The sequence below is a fragment of the Thalassophryne amazonica genome, chromosome 18 (assembly GCF_902500255.1).
Source record: "Thalassophryne amazonica chromosome 18, fThaAma1.1, whole genome shotgun sequence".
NCBI lineage: Eukaryota > Metazoa > Chordata > Actinopteri > Batrachoidiformes > Batrachoididae > Thalassophryne > Thalassophryne amazonica.
The window spans coordinates 40,230,385-40,254,303 of NC_047120.1; the positions used below are offsets into that span (position 1 = coordinate 40,230,385).

Consider the following 23,919-nt stretch of genomic DNA (forward strand, 5'->3'; position numbering starts at 1 on the left):
TTTCCCATGAAGATTCCATTAAAAGAACTAGTTTTTCATCAGGTCCACATTTCATGAAAATCAGTCTGAATGTTCACCCAGGATGTGACACTTCTGGGTTGGCAGTTTCTACAGTCTGATCATTAAGTTTCATGGGCTGAACAGGGTTGGTATTTGACAGTATACAGAAACGTGCCGACTGGCTGACGTCTGCCCTCTTCAGGTCAAAAAACAAAACACTTTTGTGTATTAAAGGCACTCATTTGTCAGCCTGCACCTTTAAAAATTCCTTAGTGCGATACGCTCCTGCGCTCAAGGTTTGTTTCCATTTTGGGAGCTTTAAAGATGGTGAAAGTTTCAAATGTAAAACTGTCCTTCACCAGCATTGGCCTCCTCACCATTTATTATGAAAATCTTCATGCTGTTTGCTTTGAGTGTTTTCATTCTGCTGAATCTTCCAGGAATAGGAGGGGAAAAAATATTTCTGTCTCCTTTCATAGACTTTTGGGGACTTTGACCACAAACACCATGGGGTCTTTGGCCTTATTGCTGAAGGCTTTTCTGATGGCGTCGACAGCATGCTGATGGGTAACTCCCTGCAACGACACGCCATCCACTGACACCAGCTCAAATCCAGCCTGGGGACACATGGAAAGACACACATTTAACAGGCTGAAACTCTGAGACCAAATGAATTAAATGCATCAAAGAAATCTGAAATCTTTGTAAATTAAATGTTGATAACCAGATTAAGAAATGAAATGCACAACTGAGGCTGCAGGATCAGCAGCAGCAGAGAAGTTGCCATAGTACTTGTAACTGAACTCACTTTTCTGAACAGAGTTCAGTCTCTCTGGACACGAGGTCAACAAACATGTATGTTCAGTAAACGTGTATTTTAAAACGGACTGCGACAGGCAGATTATCGCCACATTCAGTGTCGCGTTACCTTCAGCACTTCGCAGGTGGAGGCGGCGCCGCCTGGAAAGATCTTCTCAATCTTCACGACTGGTTGAACCTTCGACTCCATCCCACCAGAGATGCTGATGCCTGGAAAGACAAAACATCAGCTGCAATGGAAGGTAATAATTTAATTTTAAAAAATTCCAGACTGTAACCACGTGTATTCTGAATACAGACATAAATGTTAGAGCATAGATAAATCTTGGCATATTTTATTTGTCATTTCAATGACTAATTTAGGCCTAAAAAAATAAGTATTTCAGTCTGTAGTGTAAAACGCCCCAAAGACCCCCGAGGTGATACCCTGGGCTGCGTGAACCACAACTGACCTTGGTGCATGCAGCCTTTAGGGTGTAGGAAAGTGACCTTATGTATGGGTGCAGCCTGTAAAGTGGGAGACTGCAGGAATGTGAACCCATCTAATCAATGACCCATTTCTGTGCCTGTTGCTTTAAATTGAAAGGAGCTGTTCTTTGCCACACCCCTTCTTTAAAGCAGGGGGGGGGGTATGGGAAACATTCTGACTAAACAGGCTTTGAGGTGCGTTCCCACAGGGTACGTGAGTTTAGCATTGCCCCACTCTCCAATTAAGTGCAAGAGGGCTTTTATGCCCCCCCCCCCCCCCCAAAGCGAGCATTTTGCAGACTTTGTGTAAGGGAACTACCCACAGCGTTGAAAAATGCAGGGTTACCTGGGGACGTCTAGAAGTATAAAAGTGAAGCGACTGTTTTAATGAAAAAATAGCAATAATTCAGCATTAAACAAGACAAAATGTAGAAAATAGTTGAACCACAAAACACAAACTATACAATACAACTTTAAAACAAATTATGAAATTTGGTGAACAGTTAGGGCCTATCCTGGATTTCCATTGGATGGGAAGTGTTTTGCCACAGCACATCTGGTATTTATCTGCATATTGATTTAGCACGTTTTCGACTGAATCTCCTGCCTGCTGGTGCCCAGGTGGCCTTGAACCAGTGGCCTTCCTGTTAGGAGGCACTAATGATAATCACCTGTGCTCCCGGGGTGCCCAAGAAGGGCTGTTCTTCCGACGGGCCATTATTTGAGAAACCTGTACTTGAAAGGCAGACCTGCTTAAGAGGAGTGGAGCTCTCTGAAAACTTGAAATTATCTAATTAAAAAAAAAAAAAAAACTGCTTCACGGGGAGCTGGAGCCTATCCCTGGGCAAGAGGAGGAGTACAGCCTTGACCAGGCCACCAGTCTATCAAAGATAGATGACATTCACACGCTTAGTTTAGAGTCAACAATTCATCTAACCTGCATGGTTTTGGGAGTGGAAAGAAGCTGGAGGATCCGGTGTTCAAACATACGAACTCCACACAGTCCAGCTTGGAATCACAAACTTGCGACGTTCTCACTGTGAGGCAACGGTGCTAACCACTAAGCCACTGTGTTGCTGTCAGCTTTGAGCACTTATTTATTTTTTAAATGATTAGTCCATGTCAATTTAGAGATGTTGCTGCACCGGCTCCGATTTTGCGCAAAATGTTTTGAGACTGAAAACATCAACAGAATTTGAGGTTGATTTTGCTCAACAGACATGCAGCAGCTTATATACACACAGACACACGCACACACACACGTACAGGAGCGTTTGGAGTTCAAATGAGTGCCTTTCTAGTTTAAAGAGCAAATGATGCTGACAGTGTTGGAAAATGTGACACTGGATGAGACGTCAGGCAGCACATTTACCCAGAGACTGTTTGGTTTTTGAGACGCTGACTGTTTTCACTTCGTACTCCTGCTCCGTCTTGGTGCCGTTGAGTCCGTTCATGGGCAACGCCTGATGGCCGTTCATTTGTTCTGTCCCCATTTGTCGGCCTGGACCTGAACCAAACACCTGCAACAACAAGGGCCGACTCCTGCGAGGCGCGCTGGGCAGCGTGAACACTGTGTCTTTACTCCTGTCTCCTCCTTCCCCCTTTGTGACTGTGGAATGTCCGTTCCTAAACACTGACCTCCCTCTCTCCAAAGTTACATCCCCGTTATCTGAAGGCAAGCGCAGTGAAACCTCATCAAAGTGGATGGAATGCATCGTCTTGCTGTCTGTGCGGCGACGAGGTCGGGAGTCATCACTCTGGGCCAGCAGCCAGTTGGGGAGCATCGGACTCGTAGGAGGAGGTCTGAGGTCTTTGAAGTCTGTGTTGTACCCGTCCAAGGGTATGTCCAGTAGAGGAGTGAAGGATCTGGAGGTGTGGGGCCGAGACCCAGACAGACGGAGCTTCTCCAGTTCTTCCAATAGGTGGATCGCCTTCTCCACCTCCTCAGTACTGTGGAGCTCAAAGCCTCCTCTGTAATCTGAACAGCAGCAACGCGTCAGAAACTTCTCATTCTCATCATCTCACTCACGTTGGTTAAATATGGCAGAAAAACTTAAACCGACCTGGGATGGGAGTGATGAGGTGGCGCTTAGGTACTCGACCAGACATAGGAGAGCGAAGAGGAGGAGTCCGCACTGAAAAGACGAGAGACGAAGGCTGAGACTGGAAACGTGTATAACAGCAGCTGGAACATTTTCATTTTTGCTGAACATAAATACAGACAGAACCTACGTACGTGAGCGGCACTTAAGAATATCATAGGCCTCAGCTTCAAACGGCATCACCGTGTCGTTAAATACCCTCAGGTCAGGAGGAGGAAGTAACATTCTGAGGATCCACACAGGAAGAACAGGAAAAAAAAAAAAATATTGTTGTGTGTCTCTTTTTTTAAATTAGTCTTCAGTATGTTTTAGTGGAACATTTGGGTCTAAGATGATTAAACTCCAAATCCTTAATCCCAGTCTGCCACTGAGTATAATGCCACTGCTGTCAGCTTCTAACTGCCGCCGCTGCACGTTACACACTTTGGTTTTGCAGAATACAGTTTAAATAACTGCTTCAAAGCAAATATTCAGTAAACAATTACATCATTTTATTTTTGCGTGTGTCACGTTATTAAAAGGATGCCATTATACCGATTTCCATCAGATTAGGAAAACGCTTAGCTGCGATAAAGCAGGAGAACTGGGTGCCGTCTTCAACAAATAGTACATGTAGCAGATACTTTTTTTGTGCCACTTGAGATACTTTTAAACTGTGGCAATTTATGTTTTCATCCCCGTTTGTTTATTTGTGAACAGCCTGAAGCTCACAATTTTTCACATATTATGAAATTTTATCTTGATAAGCAAGAACTGATTTGATTTTCAAGGTCATAGGTCAAAGGTGAAACTCAAGAAAAATCTTGAAAAACTGGAGAAATACCTATTTTTAACATTGAAGGAATTTTAAAAAATGAATAACTGTCAAAAAAGATCACATTTCTTTCATATTTGAGAGCGTTATGTAGGATGGTATCCTTTATAAACTGACAAAGTTTGATCTCAATCTGGTCCAGATTACAGATTTTGTGGCCATTTAAATTTACCATTGAAAACTGTTAACGCGGCGGGGATGGACACGCTCACTCACAGCATTTTAAAGGATACATCCCTTGGCTTTTCTAGAGTCTAGGAATAGCAAAATATCAGCACCCAGTGTCAAAAATGTGCTGCCATTTGCCAGTTATCCTACTTACCTGACTTCTCTCAGCAGCAACAGCTTCTCAGGTCTGTCCAGAATGGCCAGTAGGTGGCAAGCCAGCTTCTCCACAGACTGTTCTGCCACATACTGCGTGAGAGAATGTCAAACGAGAAATTTTTATTAAAGCGCTGATCACTCAATATGATGACAACAGCCTCACCACATGGTAAACGTCCTACCCGACGGCACGCCTGCATCACAGCAGCCGCCTCCTCCTCGGACAGCAGCCTGTGGGCCATGTCCTCCACCACACCCAACATCTCTGAATTTGGCGGTGCACCGAGCCCTCGACCATCTGGCAACATCGCAGATAAAAGTCAGCTCTGGATCATACAAAATGTCAAAACTGAATCATAAACGCAACTCTGCTGTTTAATATTTGAATCTGTGTACATTTAGCATTTATAGTACAATATGACAAAGTCACAGTGCATCAATACTCACAAAGTACATCAAATATAAGGTTTCACACTTTGTCAAAATTTTAAATTTTAAATTACATAAAATCTATACAAAAGGGTGAAGCCAGGCCATTTAAAAAGGATATCTAGTACTGCAAGATATTCTGAGTTTTGACAGAGGTACTCACAGGCTAAAAAATAACAAAAAAAAAAAAGTTTTCTGGAAATTATCAGATTTTCAGATCTGGAGTGCACCGCAATTTGTACCAGACACTGGACCTCATGCAACAACCGTTCTAGACTTGTTTTCAAATGGTGCTTGGTGTGATTTACAGTAACTTCAGGTATTCGCCAATTTTCTCATATTTTGTAGGTCCAAATAAAAAGTATACAAGTGAACCGGACCTGTAGTAGGAGTCTTACACACTTAGTCTGCTGTCAGCCAAACTGTGCATCTTGTAAGGAGGTAAACTGTCACAATCACATTGACAAGATGGCGAACTGCACAATCTTCAATGCAATGTTTTCCTAAATGTATTCATATACGTTCACCATTTCATTACTTTAAGATAATGATATTTCTTTATTAGTTGGGGGAAATATATATATATATATATATATATATATATATATATATATAGCTCACTCATAATTGCTAAAGGTTCACCACTGATTAAATTCTTGCATAATTTGAATGAATTTGAGTGAATGACGTATTGAATCGTGACAGATGTACTGTGATACATATCATATCGTGGAACTAGTGTATCGCTCTGCCCCTGCTCTTGGCCTTCTCCTGGGACAGATGGACGGCTCTGACATACATGGGCAGGGCATGTATCCTATATATATATATATATATATATATATATATTATACAAATAATGCGCCTCGTCCAGTATAACTTTTCTGAATCCAATATTTCTCTATGTTGGACGACTTGCCATCCATCAATTATGTTCTCCACCCCCCTCCCAAATTAAGCAAACAACAAAGAGTCAAGTAAATTAGATCAATTTATTTTGTTAACAGCATATGATTGATTCTGATGCGATGAATGCTTCTAAAATGTCAGTAGCGTGCTTGTTTACCTTCTTAGTGTTTCTGGCATCCTTGGAGTTCAATAATTCCACCACTTCCTCCTCTGTGAACTCAGCAAACCTCACTGGCAGACGATTTTCTGCTGTTGTCGACATGTTTGTTGCCATTTTTTTCAACCAGCGTCTGTCAGCTAGTTCCTGACCTTCGTATGCCGCGCTCTGACTGGCTAGCTGTTGGCAGTAAACTCTAACACTATTGATCAGTGGAAACCGATCCCATATAACTTTTGGTCCTAGCCTTTTTGGATCCTTTTGGATCCAACATAACTTTCTGGCAACCAAGCATGCCAAAATACAGGTGAATGATGGACAGAAAGGCTAATCTGTGATTGGCTGTTGCAATCTGAGTGGAGAACATATATATATATATATATATATATATATATATATATATATATATATATATATATATATATATATATATATATATATATATATATATATATATATATATATATAAACCCCAATTCCAATGAAGTTGGGACGGTGTGTAATATGTATATAAAAACAGAATACAATGATTTGCAAATCCCCTTCAACCTATATTCAATTGAATACACCAAAAAGACAAGATATTTAATGTTCAAACTGATAAACTTTATTGTTTTTGTGCAATTATTTGCTCATTTTGAAATGGATGCCTGCAACACAGTTCAAAAAAGCTGGGACAGTGGTATATTTACCACTGTGTTACATCACCTTTCCTTCTAACAACACTCAATAAGCATTTGGGAACTGAGGACAATAATTGCTGAAGATTGAATTCTTTCCCATTCTTGCTTGATGTACGACTTCAGTTGTTCAACAGTCCGGGGTCTCAGTTGTCGTATTTTGAGCTTCATAATGCGCCACACATTTTCAATGGGCGACAGGTCTGGACTGCAGGCAGGCCAGTCTAGTACCTGCACTCTTTTACCACGAAGCCACGCTGTTCTAACATGTGCAGAATGTGGCTTGACATTGTCTTGCTGAAATAAGCAGGGACATCCCTGAAAAAGACGTTGCTTGGTTGGCAGCATATGTTGCTCCAAAACCTGGATGTACCTTTCAGCATTGATGGTGCCATCACAGATGTGTAAGTTGCCCATGCCATGGGCACTAACACACCCCCATACCATCACAAATGCTGGCTTTTGAACTTTGCGCTGGTAACAATCTGGATGGTCTTTTGCTCTTTTGTCACGACACGACGTCCATGATTTCCAAAAACAATTTGAAATGTGGACTCATCAGACCACAGCACACTTTTGGGGATGCTCCTTTTATACCCAATCATGACACTCACCTGTTTCCAATTAGCCTGTTCACCTGTGGAATGTTCCAAACAGGTGTTCTTTGGGAAAGTTGATGAATGCTCAGTCTTTTGTTGCCACTGTCCCAACTTTTTTGAAACGTGTTGCAGGCATCTATTTCACAATGAGCAAATATTTGCACAAAAATAATAAAGTCTATCAGTTTGAACATTAAATATCTTGTCTTTGTGGTGTATTCAATTGAACATAGGTTGAAGAGGATTTGCAAATCATTGTACAGTATTCTGTTTTTATTTACATATGACACAACTTCCCAACTTCATTGGAACTGGATTTTTATATATATATATATATATATATATATATATATATATATATATATATATATATATATATATACACACACACACACATTGTGGTATTACATAAAGGTGGAATGCAGGTTAAGGGGTTAAATACCTTTGCTGGGTTTCTCTGAAGATGGGGACTTTGAGCGCCCCCTGGAGGTGTCTCTCTTGCGTCCACCCTTCAACAATAAGTTGACAAATGTTTTGGAGCGTTGCAGGGTACTCTTCCCCTCTGAGTCTTTCCCTTTCTGCTTCTTCTCTTTCTTCTGCTTGACCTCTGTGATGGGAAAGCAATGTGAGGTTAATGTGCATGTCACCATCGTGCACGTTAAACCCCCTTCATGCTACCTCACCTGCCACAGTCACATGGCTCTGTGACCTACTGATTCGGCGGCTGGGTCGGCTCAGAGCCAGCAACACGGCTGTCTTCGGTGATTCTTTCTTCCCTTCATCATCTTCTCCGCGGATCGCCGTGTCTCTGAGCAGAGTGGTCGGTCCCCGGCTGCGCGTTGTGTCTGCGCCTGTTTTTTGAGAAGGAAGATCTGTCTGGATGGCAGTCTCTGTACGGTCCGACTCAGACCTGCAAAAATAAATTAATCCCATCATACCTGGTATACTCTCTTACGGAACACATGTTGGGCAGTAAGGTGGCTCAATGGTATAGAAAATTAACCCGCTACATACGTCACAAGGACAGTTTTGGACTGGTTGTAAAGTCCTGGAGAGATGCAGGGTACTCTCCCCCTCTGAGTGTCAAAATATTTCCACCAATAAAACCATTTACCTTCTGCATTATACATCACCAGCAGGTAAATCCTGTTAAAGATGTTTCAAATGCTTTTTTACACAGTCATATAGTGGCCAACAACTATTTTGTATGTAAAGATTTGATGTAATGGCATCCTGTGCAGACAATGAAACAACATTCCCTTTGTGTGTGTCACTGTGAGAGCTTTTCTGTGCATGTTTACTACAAACAAGGTCAATCCTGTTGTTCCATTGCCCCTCCCTATGCAAAAAGAAACTACAAAATTCACTGCATAGCTGTTAAAAACATCTGGTGGACAGTAGTGACTTACAACCCCAATTCCAATGAAGTTGGGATGTAGTGTAAAATGTAAATAAAAACAGAACAAAATGATTTGCAAATCTTCTTCAACCTATATTCAATTGAATACACCACAAAGACAAGATATTTAATGTTCAAACTGATAAACTTTATTGTTTTTGTGCAAGTATTTGCTCATTTTGAAATGGATGCCTGCAACACGTTTCAAAAAAGCTGGGACAGTGGTATGTTTACCACTGTGTTACATCACCTTTCCTTCTAACAACACTCAATAAGCATTTGGGAACTGAGGACACTAATTGTTGAAGCTTTGCAGGTGGAATTCTTTCCCATTCTTGGTTGATGTACAACTTCAGTTGTTCAACAGTCCAGGGTCTCAGTTGTCGTATTTTGTGCTTCATAATGCACCACACATTTTCAATGGGTGACAGGTCTGGACTGCAGGCAGGCCAGTCTAGTACCTGCACTCTTTTACCATGAAGCCACGCTGTTGTAACACGTGCAGAATGTGGCTTGGCATTATCTTGCTGAAATAAGCAGGGACGTCCCTGAAAAAAACGTTGCTTGGATGGTAGCATGTGTTGCTCCAAAACCTGGATGTACCTTTCAGCATTGATGGTGCCATCACAGATGTGTAAGCTGCCCATCCCATGGGCACCAACACATACCATCACAGATGCTGGCTTTTGAACTTTGTGCTGGTAACAATCTGGATGGTCTTTTTCCTCTTTTGTCCGGAAGACATGACGTCCATGATTTCTCGGGCCCAGAGAAGGCGGCGGCGTTTCTGGATGTTGTTGATGTATGGCTTTGGCTTTGCATGCTAGAGTTTTAACTTGAACTTGCAGATGTAGTGACAAACTGTGTTAACTGACAATGGTTTTCTGAAGGGTTCATGAGCCCATGCAGTAAGATCCTTTACACAATGATGTCGGTTTTTAATGCAGTGCCGCCTGAGGGATCGAAGGTCACGGGCATTCAATATTGGTTTTCGGCCTTGCTGCTTACTTGTAGAAAGTTCTCCAGATTCTCTGAATCTTCTGATTATATTATGGACTGTAGATGATGGAATCCCTAAATTCCTTGCAACTGAACGTTGAAACCATCATTCTTAAACTGTTGGACTATTTTTTTACACAGTTGTTCACAAAGTGATGATCCTCGCCCCATCTTTGCTTATGAATGGCTGAGACTTTTGGGGATGCTCCTTTTATACCCAATCATGACACTCACCTGTTTCCAAACAGATGTTCTTTGAGTATTCATCAACTTTCCCAGTCTTTTGTTGCCCCGTCCCAACTTTTTTGAAATGTGTTGCAGGCATCCATTTCAAAATGAGCAAATATTTGCACAAAAACAATAAAGTTTATCAGTTTGAACATTAAATATCTTGTCTTTGTGGTGTATTCAATTGACTATAGGTAGAAGGGGACTTGCAAATCATTGTATTCTGTTTTTATTTTACACAATGTCCCAACTTCATTGGAATTGGAGTTGTAAACAAACATAAAAACAATAAAACTTATAGACTAAAATTACTTCTGACCAAGAACATGGACTAGAATCCACATATGTCTGGCTTCTACACAGAGAACCGTTTAACCCGTTAAAAGATCCTAACTGGTGTTCATTCTGCTTGAGAAGGGAGGGCCGAGGAGGAGTGGCCGACATTTATAGCACCTTCAAGGTCATCTCTTCAAGAGAACAATTTTATTGAATCGGTTACGAAGATAGTTATGGGTCATTTGATTTGTGTCAAAGGTTAAGATAAGCCATTTGTGTCACTTTCAAGAAAAAAGTATTTCAGGGCCCTTGAGTAATTTAAGCCAAACAAATTTGACCTCTGGCTTTCGTGGTTACTGAAATACTGCAAATGTGAATTTCATCAGGGTCACAAGTTACAAAGAAAGAAATAAAATCATTCCAGACGCTTTCAGCAAAATGGTTAATTGTAGAAAATAGACACTTGGTGTTGGTGAGTAGCTTTAACAAGATCTGCCTACAAGCCTCAGTGGTTACAGAGATCTGAGTATTTTTGGTGATTTTGTCTGTTACTGTGGTAACATTTCAGTTTCTGATAATGTTTCATTATAGCCTATAGAAAATTGTATCAAAGAACTACTAATATTATCAATATTAATAAAAATAGTCATAAGTACACTTTTTCAGTTATTTGGGTCAGTATGCGGATGGTGCAATCTATGTGTCCACAGTGCACACATAAATTTAACCTCTGGTCCTCAGTGGAGATGCAAACGTCGACCATGTCTGAGCCGAATGGCAGGCTGGGGGGAAACATGACTTGGGACAGACCGCTCAGCGAGCTGACAGGAGTCCCAGATGACAGAGAGGAGGCTGAGGAGGTGGAACCAGAACCTTGGGAAGAAGATGTCTGCGCGCCATTGGCAACTGAAGAAGAAAACACAATATAGCATCAGAGCAGAGTTATGTCTGATTAAATACCATGTCTTAGTTCTTAATCTGCTGCAGAGCCTAACTTCCTAAACAATGAAGGACTGATGTTGAAAAAAAAAAAATGAAAGCAGACACATACGCTTATTGAGCCACCTGTATTCTGCCACCATCTCCTTATACGCAGGGTATCGTCCCGCTTCCTGCACAGATATGTTCACAGATATGCAAATGAGATACAGTAGAGATCTTTAAACTTTCATTGGATCCTTATATTTGATAAAGTGTAACCCGAGAACCACGGACAGCTCCGTCTCCCAGAAACAAAATTCCCTTCTTGACTTCCTGAGTAACCTTTGATTGTTGGGAGGCTTTAACATTACTCTACGCTTCAGTTTCATCCCAAAACAAAAGTTGCATGGAACACATCTCGGTGCTTTGATCTACACCTGATCCCAGCTGCCTGGTGAATAATGCACACGACCTGGCTATTTTTCACAGTGCGAAACCCAACCTCTGACAAGTAAAGTGAGTGAGGAATATTAGTGCATGCCAGCTGCCGAGCCCAAGCCACACAAACCTCCACCGCAGCCAGTGTGCAGAGACGACGCTCGTGCAGTTGCATGAGGTTTGTGTCTAATCTGTGAAAGGCATAAAAACTCCGGAGGGAAAGCAGAGACATGCTTTCTAATAACACAGCGCAACAAAGACAAAGCGATATTGTGCAATGTGATACGGCCTCTTCAACTCATTAACAGTATTCAACACCAAACATCCTCACATTCAACTCAGACAGCTGGAAGGGTCCCGCTTTATTTTCCAAATTCATCACAAACTCTTACCAAACTGGATTAATTTTACATTAAAATGTTAAATATTTTGATCACTGATGATTTAAAAACAAGTCCCCAAAAAGCCAATTGTGTGCCCTTGAACCTGAAATGTTGTTTTTAATAATAATAATTCAATAAAATAGTAATAACTGTTTTACTTTGACTTCAACTATTATTGCAGTAACATTGAGGCCACACATCTGCTGGTTTCTGTTACTGTAGGCAGTAAGTGAAATATGTAAAGCTACTGCAAACTTATTTTCCCAAATGTGCTTTACAAGCATTTTAATGTCAAAGCAGCGGCAGGTGCGCAGTAAAGACTTTTACTGTAAAAGTCAAAACAGAATTAACCCCAGGTGGACTCCAATTAAGCTGTAGAAACATCTGAGCTTAATTTTGAGCTTCATGGCAAAGGCTGTTAATAGTTAGGTACATTGTGATTTCTTACTTTTTTAAATAAATTTGCAAAAATCTAAAACGAAAAACTTTTTCACATTGTCATTATGGGGTTTTGTATGAAGAATTTTAATGAAAAAAAGAAAAAAAGAATTTCATCCATTTTGGAATAAGGCTGTAACATAATAAAATGTGGAAAAAGTGAAGTGCTGTGAATACTTTCCGGATGCACGGAATGTGAGAGCGCATGTTTTGAGCTTTCACATGAGATGGAAGAGTGCATTTAGCAGTTAGGCTAATGTAGTGTTTAGTAGTTGAGAGAGTGAATACTTTCTGGATGCACTGTATTGCATGCATAATTTCATTAATATTGCATGTACATGCATGTCTTGATGTACTAAAACTCATGTTGTTGAGCTCAGGGTTTCTTTCCTGTGGAACATTCCATGTTCACACCCCAGTGTGTTTGGATGTCCTGTGCCCTAATAATAACGTTAATAATCACCTTAATGGTTAGCATGACATGCGTGTGGCTCTTGAGCACTTCAACCGCACTGCTGTGGCTGATGTCCTCAAAGCTCACTCCATTGGCAGCCAGGATCTGATCTCCCATTTTGATGCCATTCTGTTCTGCCAGACCACCGGGATCCAGTCTGACACAGAAAACGGAGTATGATCAGCTTGGTAAAGAAAAAGACAAGTAGTTTGTTTAATTCTGACAGATATTTCATTGGGGAAGCATGGTGGCTTAGTGGTTAGTACTGTTGCCTCACAGCAAAAAGGTCCTGGGATCGATTCCCACCTGTAGTCTTTCGGTGTGGTGTTTGCATGTTCTCCCCGTGTTTGCATCAGTTCCCTCTTGGTGCTCCAACTTCCTCCCACATCCAAAGGCATGCAGGTTAGGTGGATTTGAAACTTTCAAGTGTCCATTTGGCTTCTGCAGGGGACTATCTACCCTATCTCAGATCTTGTCTCTACGCCGAATTATTGAGGAGATAGGAAATGCAAACAGGGAGCTTATTATGGACTCAATCAATCATGAAGTTATGTTTGAAATCCTCGCTCTTAACGGAATCCAAGATAAGATCATCTCGGACATCAGAGCATTTTACTGTAACAATATGACAAGAGTTGTCACCCCAGATGGTGAAACCGAGGCCTTTGAAGTCATGTGTGGCGTCCTACAAGGAGACACACTTGCTCCCTTCCTTTTTATTATAGTGCTGGATTAGGTCCTCCGAATCTCCCTGAATGTTAACTATGAAAAAGGGTTACTCATCAAACCTAGAATAAGCCGTAGACGCCCAGCAGCATACATCACAGATCTCGATTATGCTGATGATACTGCAGTCTCATCAAGCTCTGTTGCCAACACCGAGGTTCTACTTCATGCCCTGGAAGATGCAGCACACGCTGGGCTGCATTACAACTTCTCCAAGACAGAATTTATTTCTACTACAAGTAACTCCTCTTCCTCCATCTCTCTTAAATCTGCTGCGCCAATCAAGCATGTTGGAGACTTCAAATATTCAGGCTCATGGGTTGTGGACTCTGGGACGGACAATAAGATGGGCCAAATCTAGCGATCAAATCTCCCAAACAAGCTTAAAATCTATTCACCACAGTTATAGAACTGATTTTGATGTATGGCTCAGAAAACTGGACACTTAAAGCTCGACTACACAAACGTGTAGCTGGCTGCTACACAAATCGCCTCAGAAGGATACAGAATCGTTCATGGTCCTCACATCCCACACTCAGGCAAATATACGGGGACATTCCACCACTAAGTGAGCAGCTTATTCAACGCCGGGCCGCATTCGCTGGTCCCTGCTACCAAGCTAGATGAGCTAGATTCAGAGCTCATTTTATGGAAGCCATCAAGGAACAGATAACTTTCCTTCCCTGATCTAGTCAGTGGTGACTCAGGTATCAATGTGGAGGATCTGGGAGCAGCCATGGGTGACCGCGACTGCTGGCGTTTGGATGTGTGCTGTGTCGTGAACATGGCCGACAGATGATGATGATAAATTGTCCATAGGTGTGTGTGTGTGTGTGTGTGTCTATATGTGGCCTGGACAGACTGGCGTCCTGTACCGTCCTCATGCCCTGTATGATGCGATAGACTCCGCCACCCCCTGTGACCCTTAATTGGATTAAGCGGTTGAAGATGAGTGACTGACATATTTCATAGAGTTTGTACTTACTTGGAGACATAGATGCCCAGACCAAACTCTTTGCCTCCACGGATGTTAAAACCCAGGCAGTAGTCGTCAGAGGTTGTGTAAAGGTGGACAATCCTTTGGAGGGCGCCGCCTGAGCTGGCCTCAGAAGGAGTCCGTCCACTTTCCTCCACCACCATCCGCCTGTGGATCAGGTCCACCCTGACGGATAGTTTCTCTCATTGTTACACTTCACCACACACTTATTTTTGTGGTAGCATTAATATCACTGTGGTTCATCTTTCTCACCACGTGGTCTTCTCCTTGGAGTAGCGGATTCCGGGGACTTTTCCAACACGTCTAACCACCATCCTCAGCCTGTTGTTTCCTGTCAGGACTTTAACTGCGCTGCTCATGGTGATGCTCTCCAGGCTAATGCCGTTCACCTCCACCAGTTTGTCTCCGACACGCAGGCCTGCTTCCTCTGAAAAAGCAAATGTAGAAGGTATTCACAAACGCACAAACTTACCCTCTCGACTTCCATAAGTCACCATGGTGGGAATCCATCTTGCCTGCCGTGCTGTTGTCCTCCACCTTACTGACAAAGATGCTGAGGCCATGTTCTGAGCCACCGCGCACGCTGAAGCCAAGCTTGCCATCCACACTCTTATCCACTGTGATTGTATGAATGTCCTCACTGTCATCACCACCTAAGCACAACATGAGTGGTGTCTCAAACAGCCATAAAGGATTACTAAGGTTGCAAAAAACAAAACATGTTTCATAACTGCCAGGTGAAATGTGGGTGTCCCCTTGGCCTTCTCCAGCCACTGGGGTCCTCAACATAGAGGCACCAGTGTGCTGGATCATGCACAGAGAAACGTGCTACATGGTCATTGCATTATGATGTTCCCTCATAATGCAAGTGACCTTCCTTATATGATTCTCCCCAAGTAACTGTCCGTTTCGCACAAAGTCATTCCAGGAGTACCCAAGAATCCTCTTAAAGAGACCAACATGTAGTTGTCACTGGTTTGCGTCCAACTCTCATCAGACGTGTATCTTTGCAGGGGGGCTGAGTTGGCGTTTAAATCCTTCCAAAATATCACACACATACTGACATCATAAACAAGGCTTTGTGAAGCTTTGAACCAAATGAATTGCTTCAAAAAATGTTTTGCTCTTATTAAATAATAAAAATGCTTGTTTAACCAAACGCTTCAGAAACATTTCTTGAAAACACTGTAAATGGCCAATGAACTGATTGCTTCATAATGTTTCTTGAATCACTCAAAGTACTAAATGAAGCAATTGCTTGTTTTGAAATGTTGTACACACTACATGAACCAAATCTTTCAAAAAGTAGGTTCATCCTCCCCCACCTCTCCATTAATGTTGAAATCACTAAATGAAAGTGCACTTCAGAAACTATTTTGCTGTTTTGAAACACTAGGAACAATAAATGATCACATCACTCAGTAATACTTTTCCATTTCAAAATGCTGGGAACAGTAAATGACTGAATGACTCACTTGGTTTCAAAACACTAAATGAAGCAATTACTTCAGAAAATGATTCACTTTAAAAATGCTTGAAACAGTGAAACATCCGTTCAAAACAATTGGGAGTAGTGGCCAAAAGGTTTGCTGAAGGAGACCTTTGACTATTTTAAGTGTTTTTCACGACCCCCACCCTTCCCAGAAAACAATTAGTGGTTCCGCCTCTGTAGTCCTCACCATCCACAGGGGAGTTGATGAGGATGACTCTGCCCATGGGTGAAGAGGATCGCGTTCCTCGGCGTCGCTGTTCCTTCTTCCGTAAAAGGTTGCGTGTAGCTGTATGTGACCCTTGGGTTGCGGCGGTTGTCTCCCTGCGCGACGGTCCTGACGAGTGAGCCATGGAGGTTGGCAGGGTCCTCTTTCACTCCACCGGGGTCTCAGCACCGGACGGAGCCTGTGGCAGACAGGAGGAGGACATCTAACAATTTTTCTGTTGCTTTTCTATGCTTTACATCTTGTCAGCAAGCTAATGTACCCATGTGTGTTCCAAAGTGACATTAAAGTTTGTATCCAAACATACCTCAGACACTGAGGTGATGCCGCTTTAAAATATAACAGCAATATTAATTTTATGTCTCTATGCTTCTCTGCCTGTTGTTTTAAGTGGCAAAGAGCCAGTTCATACCACACCTCCACCGCCTTTACATCTCTATGCCTCTTTCCAAAAAGAATTGAGCTGTGACATCACGTATCCATAACAATGCTCAAGGTGGTTCTTCACTATCTTTTCAAAATGCCTATTTTCTGTTTTTAAGACCACTCAGAGTGCAATGTGTGGATCTGACTGACTAAACACACAAGGTGAGTTAATTATATGTTTAAAATGTATCAATCTTCAGTTTGACGAGGGAATGTTAACTTAGTTTGCACATGGAGCACTTAAAAAAGCTCCTGCTATTCACAAAGCTTCCTTCAACAGGGTTACACACACTGGCAGAGTTTATAGCAGAGTGACCTCTTTAGCCACCTGATCCATCAACTCGCTTACTTATTACAGATCAAAAATATACAAACAGAACTATTTAAACTAATAACACTGTGAAAAATGAGACAACATCAGAGACATTCACAGTTAAACTCAAACCATCACAGACATTAACAGTTGAAACACAGGCTTATTTATCCATATCATCCAGACAGGTATTTGTAAAATATGACCCCTTTAAGTTTGATGTGACTCACCGATGGTCAATACTTTGTGACATGACAGATGCCTCTTTGTCTCTGTGGAGTCACAGTCTGGTCCGTTCCTGCCCATGTTGCATTTCTCTCACCCGTCTTAAACAAAAACTGAAGGATGACTGGATTAATAAAGCACATTAAGAATATAACAACGCATCAATACTTAAAAGTTAGAAATGCGATCTCATTGACGAATTTAGCTGTTGGGACCCTGAACAAACATTGCAATCAAAAATAAACTAGAGCACGGCGCTCGTAGAGGGCAAATCTCCGCCAACAATAGTTTCCAATTCCACAAATTTTTACCTTTGAAAAAAATTCAAGGGCAAACTCCCGTTAGAAGTGGCTTTTCACAAGCGAAATATAATATTATACAAATAATGAATGTTTATGAATTCAATGGTACAGATATTTATACGGAAGAATGAAAAACATTCATTATTTGATTTATATAATGGTGAAAATAGATCCTAGTCATTTGATATTTTATTAATTTATAAACAACAGAAAAGGGACTTACATTTTGGGGTTCCACTAGTGCTGTGACGTCAACAGTCCAACACAAACTTTAAATTGGAGTCCAAAATTGTTCTCAGTCAACTTGCAAAAAACAATCCTGACAATGTAGTCCGTGATCAAGATCAAGAGTGTTTATTGTCATACACAGTCGTACAGTGTACACTAGCATAACAAAATTGGGGCACAGCCCTCCCCTCAACGCCAATCTCACATAAATATAAAAATAAAATAAATTAACTAAAACAAAGCATACACTTATCAAAACCGTATGTAAAATTCTGATGTGTATTTTACACCTGGCCCGACTTTAAAATGACACATAATCGTGCCAAAAGATAGCATTTAACATGGCTATGGACCTGTTACAGAAACTGTCTCTGTCTGTCAGTGTTTTAAGCACCTTGAACCCTCTGCCAGAGAGCAGCAGCTGAAACACCCCGTGTCCTGGGTGTGTGTTGTCTCCCAGAATGCTGAGTGCCCTCCTGAGACAGCGGGTACTGTAATGGTCCTGTAGGAAGGGGAGAGGGTGGCCAATGACCTTTTGGGCGGTATTAATAACCCTCTGTAGTGCCTTCCTGTGTGCCATGGTGCAGCTGGAGAACCACACAGATGCAGTATGTCAGCACACTCTCAATGGAGCAGCAGTAGAAAACAGACAGTAGCTCCCTCCTCAAGCCGGTCCTCCTGAGGATCCTCAGAAAGCGGAGCCGCTGTTAGGTCCTCTTCACAACCGCCGAGGTGATGGATCTCCATTGGAGATCTGCATCTACCTGCACACCCAGAACTTGAAGCTGTAAACCCTCTCCACATACTCCCCGTTTATGCAGATGCCTGCAGATCGGTCTTCCTCCTCCTGAAGTCCAAAATCACCTCATTTGTCTTGGAGGTGTTGAGGACAAAGTTGTTCTCTGCACACCACCCATGCACTGACTTCTGCACTGAAAAATTGTCATAAATTTGTCCAGCTTTTCATCCTAACTTCATCCTCTTCATCCTAACAGCTCTTCATGACTCCACACAGCTTGCAGCGTAGTGGATTTGTTTTTGTGTTAGAAGAATTAGCACCATCAATTAGCTTATTCAAATCGTCGTCTGTCAGCAAAACAAACTCCACCATATTTAGCTAAACACCGACCCCACGAGTGGGCGGGGTTTGTAGCGTGCAATGGAACAAAACTTATAGAACCAAATTTGCATGCTAAATGTAATGCAGCACAAATGGGACGAATAATCCATGTCACGTGACATACAAAGCACCAATCAAATGACAAGGATCCACTCAGTTGTTATATTGATTGATTGATTATAAAATCTTATATTATATTGTATAATATATTATATTATCTTATATATTTTGCATTATATAATACAAAATATAGCTCAAAATGGTTTTTCAATGTTAAAATCAAATATCCGCTTAATCCACAATACGGATCAGATGGAAATCAAACAGTCTATTCATTGAGAGTGGCAGTTTGCACCTCATTGACACAAATGAGAGACTGAGACACTTTTGATTGAGATATAATGCAAAATGTACACCAAATGGACTTTTCAATGTTAAATTCAAATGTCCACAAAATCCATAATCCCGATCGATCAGATCCAGATTAAACTTCGTCAGGCGATAGTGAGTGCCAGTCTGCACCTCACTTTCAAATATGAACGTGATTGGGGCATGTTTGATTAAGATATAATGTAAAAAAATACATTAAATGGGGTCTTCAATGTTAAATTTAAATAGCCACAAAATCTGGAATCTGGATCAGATCCAGGTTAAACTTTGTCAGTTGATAAAGGATACCACCCTACATAATGTTCTCAAATATGAAAGAAATGTGAACTTTTTAGACAGAGGTATGAATTTTTGAAAATTCATTCACTGTTAAAGATACGGATTTTTCCAATTTTCCAAAATTTTTCCTGACTTTGCCCTTTGACCTTGAAAGAAGTAAAGGTCAGAGTTCATAGAAGAGGGCCATATAACCTTCAAAATTTGAAGACTGTGTGGGGAAAAATGGGCCAAAATCACACCTGAGCAATACATGTGACTAGTTTCTCCGTACAGGAGGAGTCTTGAAACTGTCATTTATATTATAATACCCAAGTGGCCTGTGTGTGTGTGTGTGTGTGTGTGTGTGTGTGTGTGTGTGTGTGTGTGTGTGTGTGTGTGTGTGTGTGTGTGTGTGTGTGTGTGTGTGTGTGTGTGTGTGTGTGTGTGTGTGGGGCTTCGATCACGCAAAAACCAGGGAGAGCTGACATTTGCCACTTGGTATGTGTATGTGTTTTGGGTCAAGGATGAACACTGCAAAAATGGAAAGTTGACAGGACAAGTATTTTTGGAGAAATTAGCTATTTTGGCTAACCAATAAACAATGGACTTTGTGTTACAATAGGAGTTTGAGGTTTTGAGGTTTTAAATGTTTTGTGGTTCATGTTACTTTAACAGTGTTGTTAGTAATTTTTTGTGTTTTTGTAGTTCAATTGGTTTAGGAAGTTTAGCACAGCCCCATGTTGCTATTATCATGAGTGAGTTAAGTCTCATGTTGGTACCATGAGTGAAATGTTTACTGGTTTTAATGTCTTCAGCCATAGTCTTTTTTTTGTCAAATTAAAAGCATCTGCTTACAGCAGCTGTGCGTGCGTGGGTGTGTGCCTATAACTTTGATCAGGGACGAACACAGCACAGCTGACATTTGCTGTTTGGTCTGCTTATGTATTTTGGGTCAAGGATGAACGCTGCAAAACTAGAAAATTGATAAGATAAATATTTCTGGACAAATTAGCAATTTTAGCTAACTAATAAACAATGGACATTGTGCTGTAATTGCACCATGGGAATTTGGGGTTTTGAGGTTTTAAATGTTATTATGGTTTATGTTAGCTAACAGTGCTGTTCGTGTTATTGATTTATTGTGTTTTTGTAGCTCAATTTGTTTTATCAATTTAAATAAGTCTCCTGTTGCTCTGGCACAAGGAGTGAAATGTTTAGTGGTTTTAATGGATTCAGCCACTGTCTTTGTTTGTAAAATTAAAACCACCTGCTTACAGCAGCTGTGCGTGCATGCAACTTTGATCAGGGACAAACAGAGCACAGCTGATATTTGCTGTTTGGCATGCTTATGTATTTTGGGTCAAGGATGAATGGCGCTAAAATGGTACACTGATAAGAATAATAGTTTTGGAGAAGCTATGAATATTAGCTAATGTTGCTAATTACATTTTAGATTCACATGCCTTTCCAGCAGGGGGCAGTAAATCATGTTTATATTAAGTGTGAGTGTAAACATGGATGACACAAGAAAGTGAAAACACTTCTTTCCATTGTAGTCCTTTTAAAAATGAAGTGACAAAATAGAAATAACAATAAAATACAAATAATAATGATGATAATAATAGTGTGTATATGATAATGATAACCTAAACAATTTATACATACATTAAGACAGTAAATTAACATTAAAAATTACATAAGTAACAGGAAATAAAAGGGCTGAGTTCCTCTTCCAAAACTGTTGAGGTCTAATGTTCTAAAAACATTTTGGACTCACAAGCCATTCCAACTTACTTGCTTAAGTTATTACCACCCTTGAAAAATATCAGCTATCTATTTTATAAACACTACCAAATCTAGAGCCCGAGGATACCCACGGGCAACACACTAGTTACTAATAAAGGCTTTTGTACAAATTATTAAATAAATTTCAGTAAGCATGTTCAATACTTTCTCCCGTTGTCATTCCATTTTATTACACTTGACTTACTTATTTGTTTTGTTTTGTTTTTTGCATGTGTGGATTAGTTGGGTTGTTAACAGACATCTGGTGAAAATTTCATGCCTGTACAACCTTTAGAAATATGATTTCACTCCCACTCAAGTTCAACCCTTACTCCAATTAAGGATCACATTGGGGGGGGCTGGAGCCTATCCCAACAGTCTTTAGAAATATATTTACTGGAAAAAAAAAAGGCAATTTGCTCCGTACTTATTTTACCCACTGTATTTATCTGGGAGGTATTCCATTTTATTTTCCTTCTTACACTGTCTGCAGGAGGGTGTGCATGCATGAGATTTTGAAATTATCTGCTTAACGTTGACCTCATCTGATGCACATACACACATAGGTGTCAACCTGACTCCAGAAAGGGCAAAGAGGGTGCAGGTTTCGTTGTAACCACCAACTCCACCAGGTTATTTCACTGATTACAGCAGCCTGGATGAGTTCATCAATGAAATCACCTGGTGTAGTTGGTGGTTACAACGAAACCTGCACCCTCTTTGCCCTTTCTGGAGTCAGGTTGACACCTACGTACACGGGGCATGCATGCTAACATCTGTGAGATGTCTTGTAAATCACTTCTGAAGTGTTATCTGGTTTCAAAATAGCATTTTTAGATTTACAAGTGTTTATTTATCACTAGCTTTTATATATGAGAAACATATTAGATTTATACAGAAATAAGCTGTTTCAGAGTGTTTTCTGCCATACTGACATATTCTGTTTAAGCAAACAACCATATAACATCACTGTGCCTCTCTACTCTGATTGGCTGCGCCTATGTGCAAATCGAGGGAAGCCCCCACGTGATCTAGGGGATCGCTTTCACAGACTGTATGGGTTGCTACCTTAAGTAGTTGAAGGCTGTTCTTTTGAAACTTTTTACCTTCAGAGGGACTTTTTTCCCAGACAATGCAATTTTTGGTCATTTTGGCAATGCCATATTATGAATGCCCTATTTAAAATTATAGTGGTGCCAAAGAACATTATTTTTTACTTAAATCTTAAAAAACTCGGAGGCTGTATACCTTTAACCTGTGGATGCCCCTCAGGTTGCCCCCCATGCGCCACACTGGTTCTTCAGCACCACGGACAGCAACACGCAGCAGCCATAACAACAATAATAATAATTATAATAAATCTTAGTTATTATAAAATATCACAACCAGAATACAGATTAAACTATGGAACTGCGCTTTAATTCGACCTGTAGTATGTTTTAGCTCAATTTAAAATAAAACTATTTGCCGCGTTTCAAACCGATAACGAGGGCTTCGGTTTTAAAGCGTCTTCCACACAACAAATAAAACAACAAAACAACTTACGGTCACAAAACACCTTCCGTGTGTGTTTTAATTGAAACACGTACTGAATAATACACCAATAATAAGTTTATGATCAATAGTTTTACTTACCGGAATCTACGTTCTGCAAAATGCCTGAACGCACCTGAAACGTCAGGAAAAGCTCCGCCCACACGCGCCGTTAATTGGCTACATGGCTGCAAACGGACATACTTTGATTGGACGGTAGTACTGTCAATCATCTCCAAGCTCGTTTAATCATCTTAAAACTGACAAGTCGTTATTGTTACCTGGACACGAAGACCAGGCGTTTAACTAGTCGACGGGCAACAACCCAAACTCAGATTCCAACTCCTCCATCTCTAAACTTAACGTGTTTCCAAAAATATTCCAACTTCTAATAGTACCCTGAAATACCTTGTGATTTTGAGATCATCTTTGAGGTAAAACAAGATGTGTATTATGCATATCATGAATCATTTTTAAAATGTTATTTAAACATTCAAACATTCCAATTTGATTTTAGACTATGACCTGAATACAATGTTATGCTTGAATTAATTAGCGTGCAGTTAATATACTGCATAAAGATCTTTCGCACTTCAGTTTTGAAAACTTCAAGAAATCCTCAGGAGTAAGCATACCCTGATTTTCAAGGAATTCATGAATGAGGATCATTATACAAATGGCAGTGGTGTCAAAAGTACACACATTTGTTACTTAAGTAGAAGTATAGATACTGCTGTTTAAAAACACTCTGGTAAAAGTTGAAGTATCAACTTGACCTCTTTACTCAAGTAAAAGTGAAAAAGTATGTGCTCCAAAACCTACTTCAAGTATAAAAGTATAAAGTAACCTTTAAAAAAAAAAGAAAAGATGCCACTATATGAATTGGAAGCTTAATTTAAAAACTGATTCGTTCTACATGTGGCCCAAGACCCAAAACCCAAAATTACCCCCCAACACCACCTGCACGAAAATGTTTCAATTCTAGAAGCTCTGAAATGCAATCTGGGACTATTCCAGACAATAAACTGCAGTGAGTGCAGCATCCATTTAGTGAAGGGGAAAAA

General features: G+C 40.7%; 1 protein-coding gene across 2 annotated transcripts; it reads right to left on the bottom strand.

Annotated features, from left to right (window-relative positions):
* Nucleotides 1-22: 22 nt before the first annotated feature.
* Nucleotides 23-23,005, bottom strand: LOC117530406 (PDZ domain-containing protein 7-like). 2 transcript variants are annotated; one of them, XM_034193267.1, is made up of 18 exons: nt 22,958-23,005; nt 17,245-17,352; nt 16,240-16,456; nt 15,076-15,213; nt 14,813-14,987; nt 14,549-14,725; nt 12,847-12,994; nt 11,255-11,315; nt 10,932-11,109; nt 7,985-8,211; nt 7,744-7,908; nt 4,710-4,825; nt 4,526-4,617; nt 3,524-3,615; nt 3,351-3,422; nt 2,660-3,265; nt 929-1,029; nt 23-617 (listed from the first exon to the last, which is right to left on the bottom strand). In XM_034193267.1, exons 3-18 carry the CDS (start codon nt 16,400-16,402, stop codon nt 474-476), a joined length of 2,655 nt encoding a protein of 884 aa, XP_034049158.1. In that variant the 5' UTR covers nt 16,403-16,456; nt 17,245-17,352; nt 22,958-23,005; the 3' UTR covers nt 23-473. The 2 variants fall into 2 exon arrangements, with proteins under 2 accessions (XP_034049158.1, XP_034049159.1); XM_034193268.1 differs by lacking the exon at nt 22,958-23,005 and having other exon boundaries at nt 17,245-17,408.
* Nucleotides 23,006-23,919: the final 914 nt, after the last annotated feature.

Bases quoted from the DNA above. Each gene is read 5' to 3' on its own strand.
- LOC117530406 (XM_034193267.1), bottom strand. From the start codon at position 16,402: ATGGCTCACTCGTCAGGACCGTCGCGCAGGGAGACAACCGCCGCAACC. The intron at 8,212-10,931 runs GTTAAATTTATG...TTATTTTTGCAG, and splicing joins ATCTCCACTGAGGACCAGAG to GTCTGAGTCGGACCGTACAG. The intron at 3,266-3,350 runs GTCGGTTTAAGT...GCTGCTGTTCAG, and splicing joins CCTCATCACTCCCATCCCAG to ATTACAGAGGAGGCTTTGAG.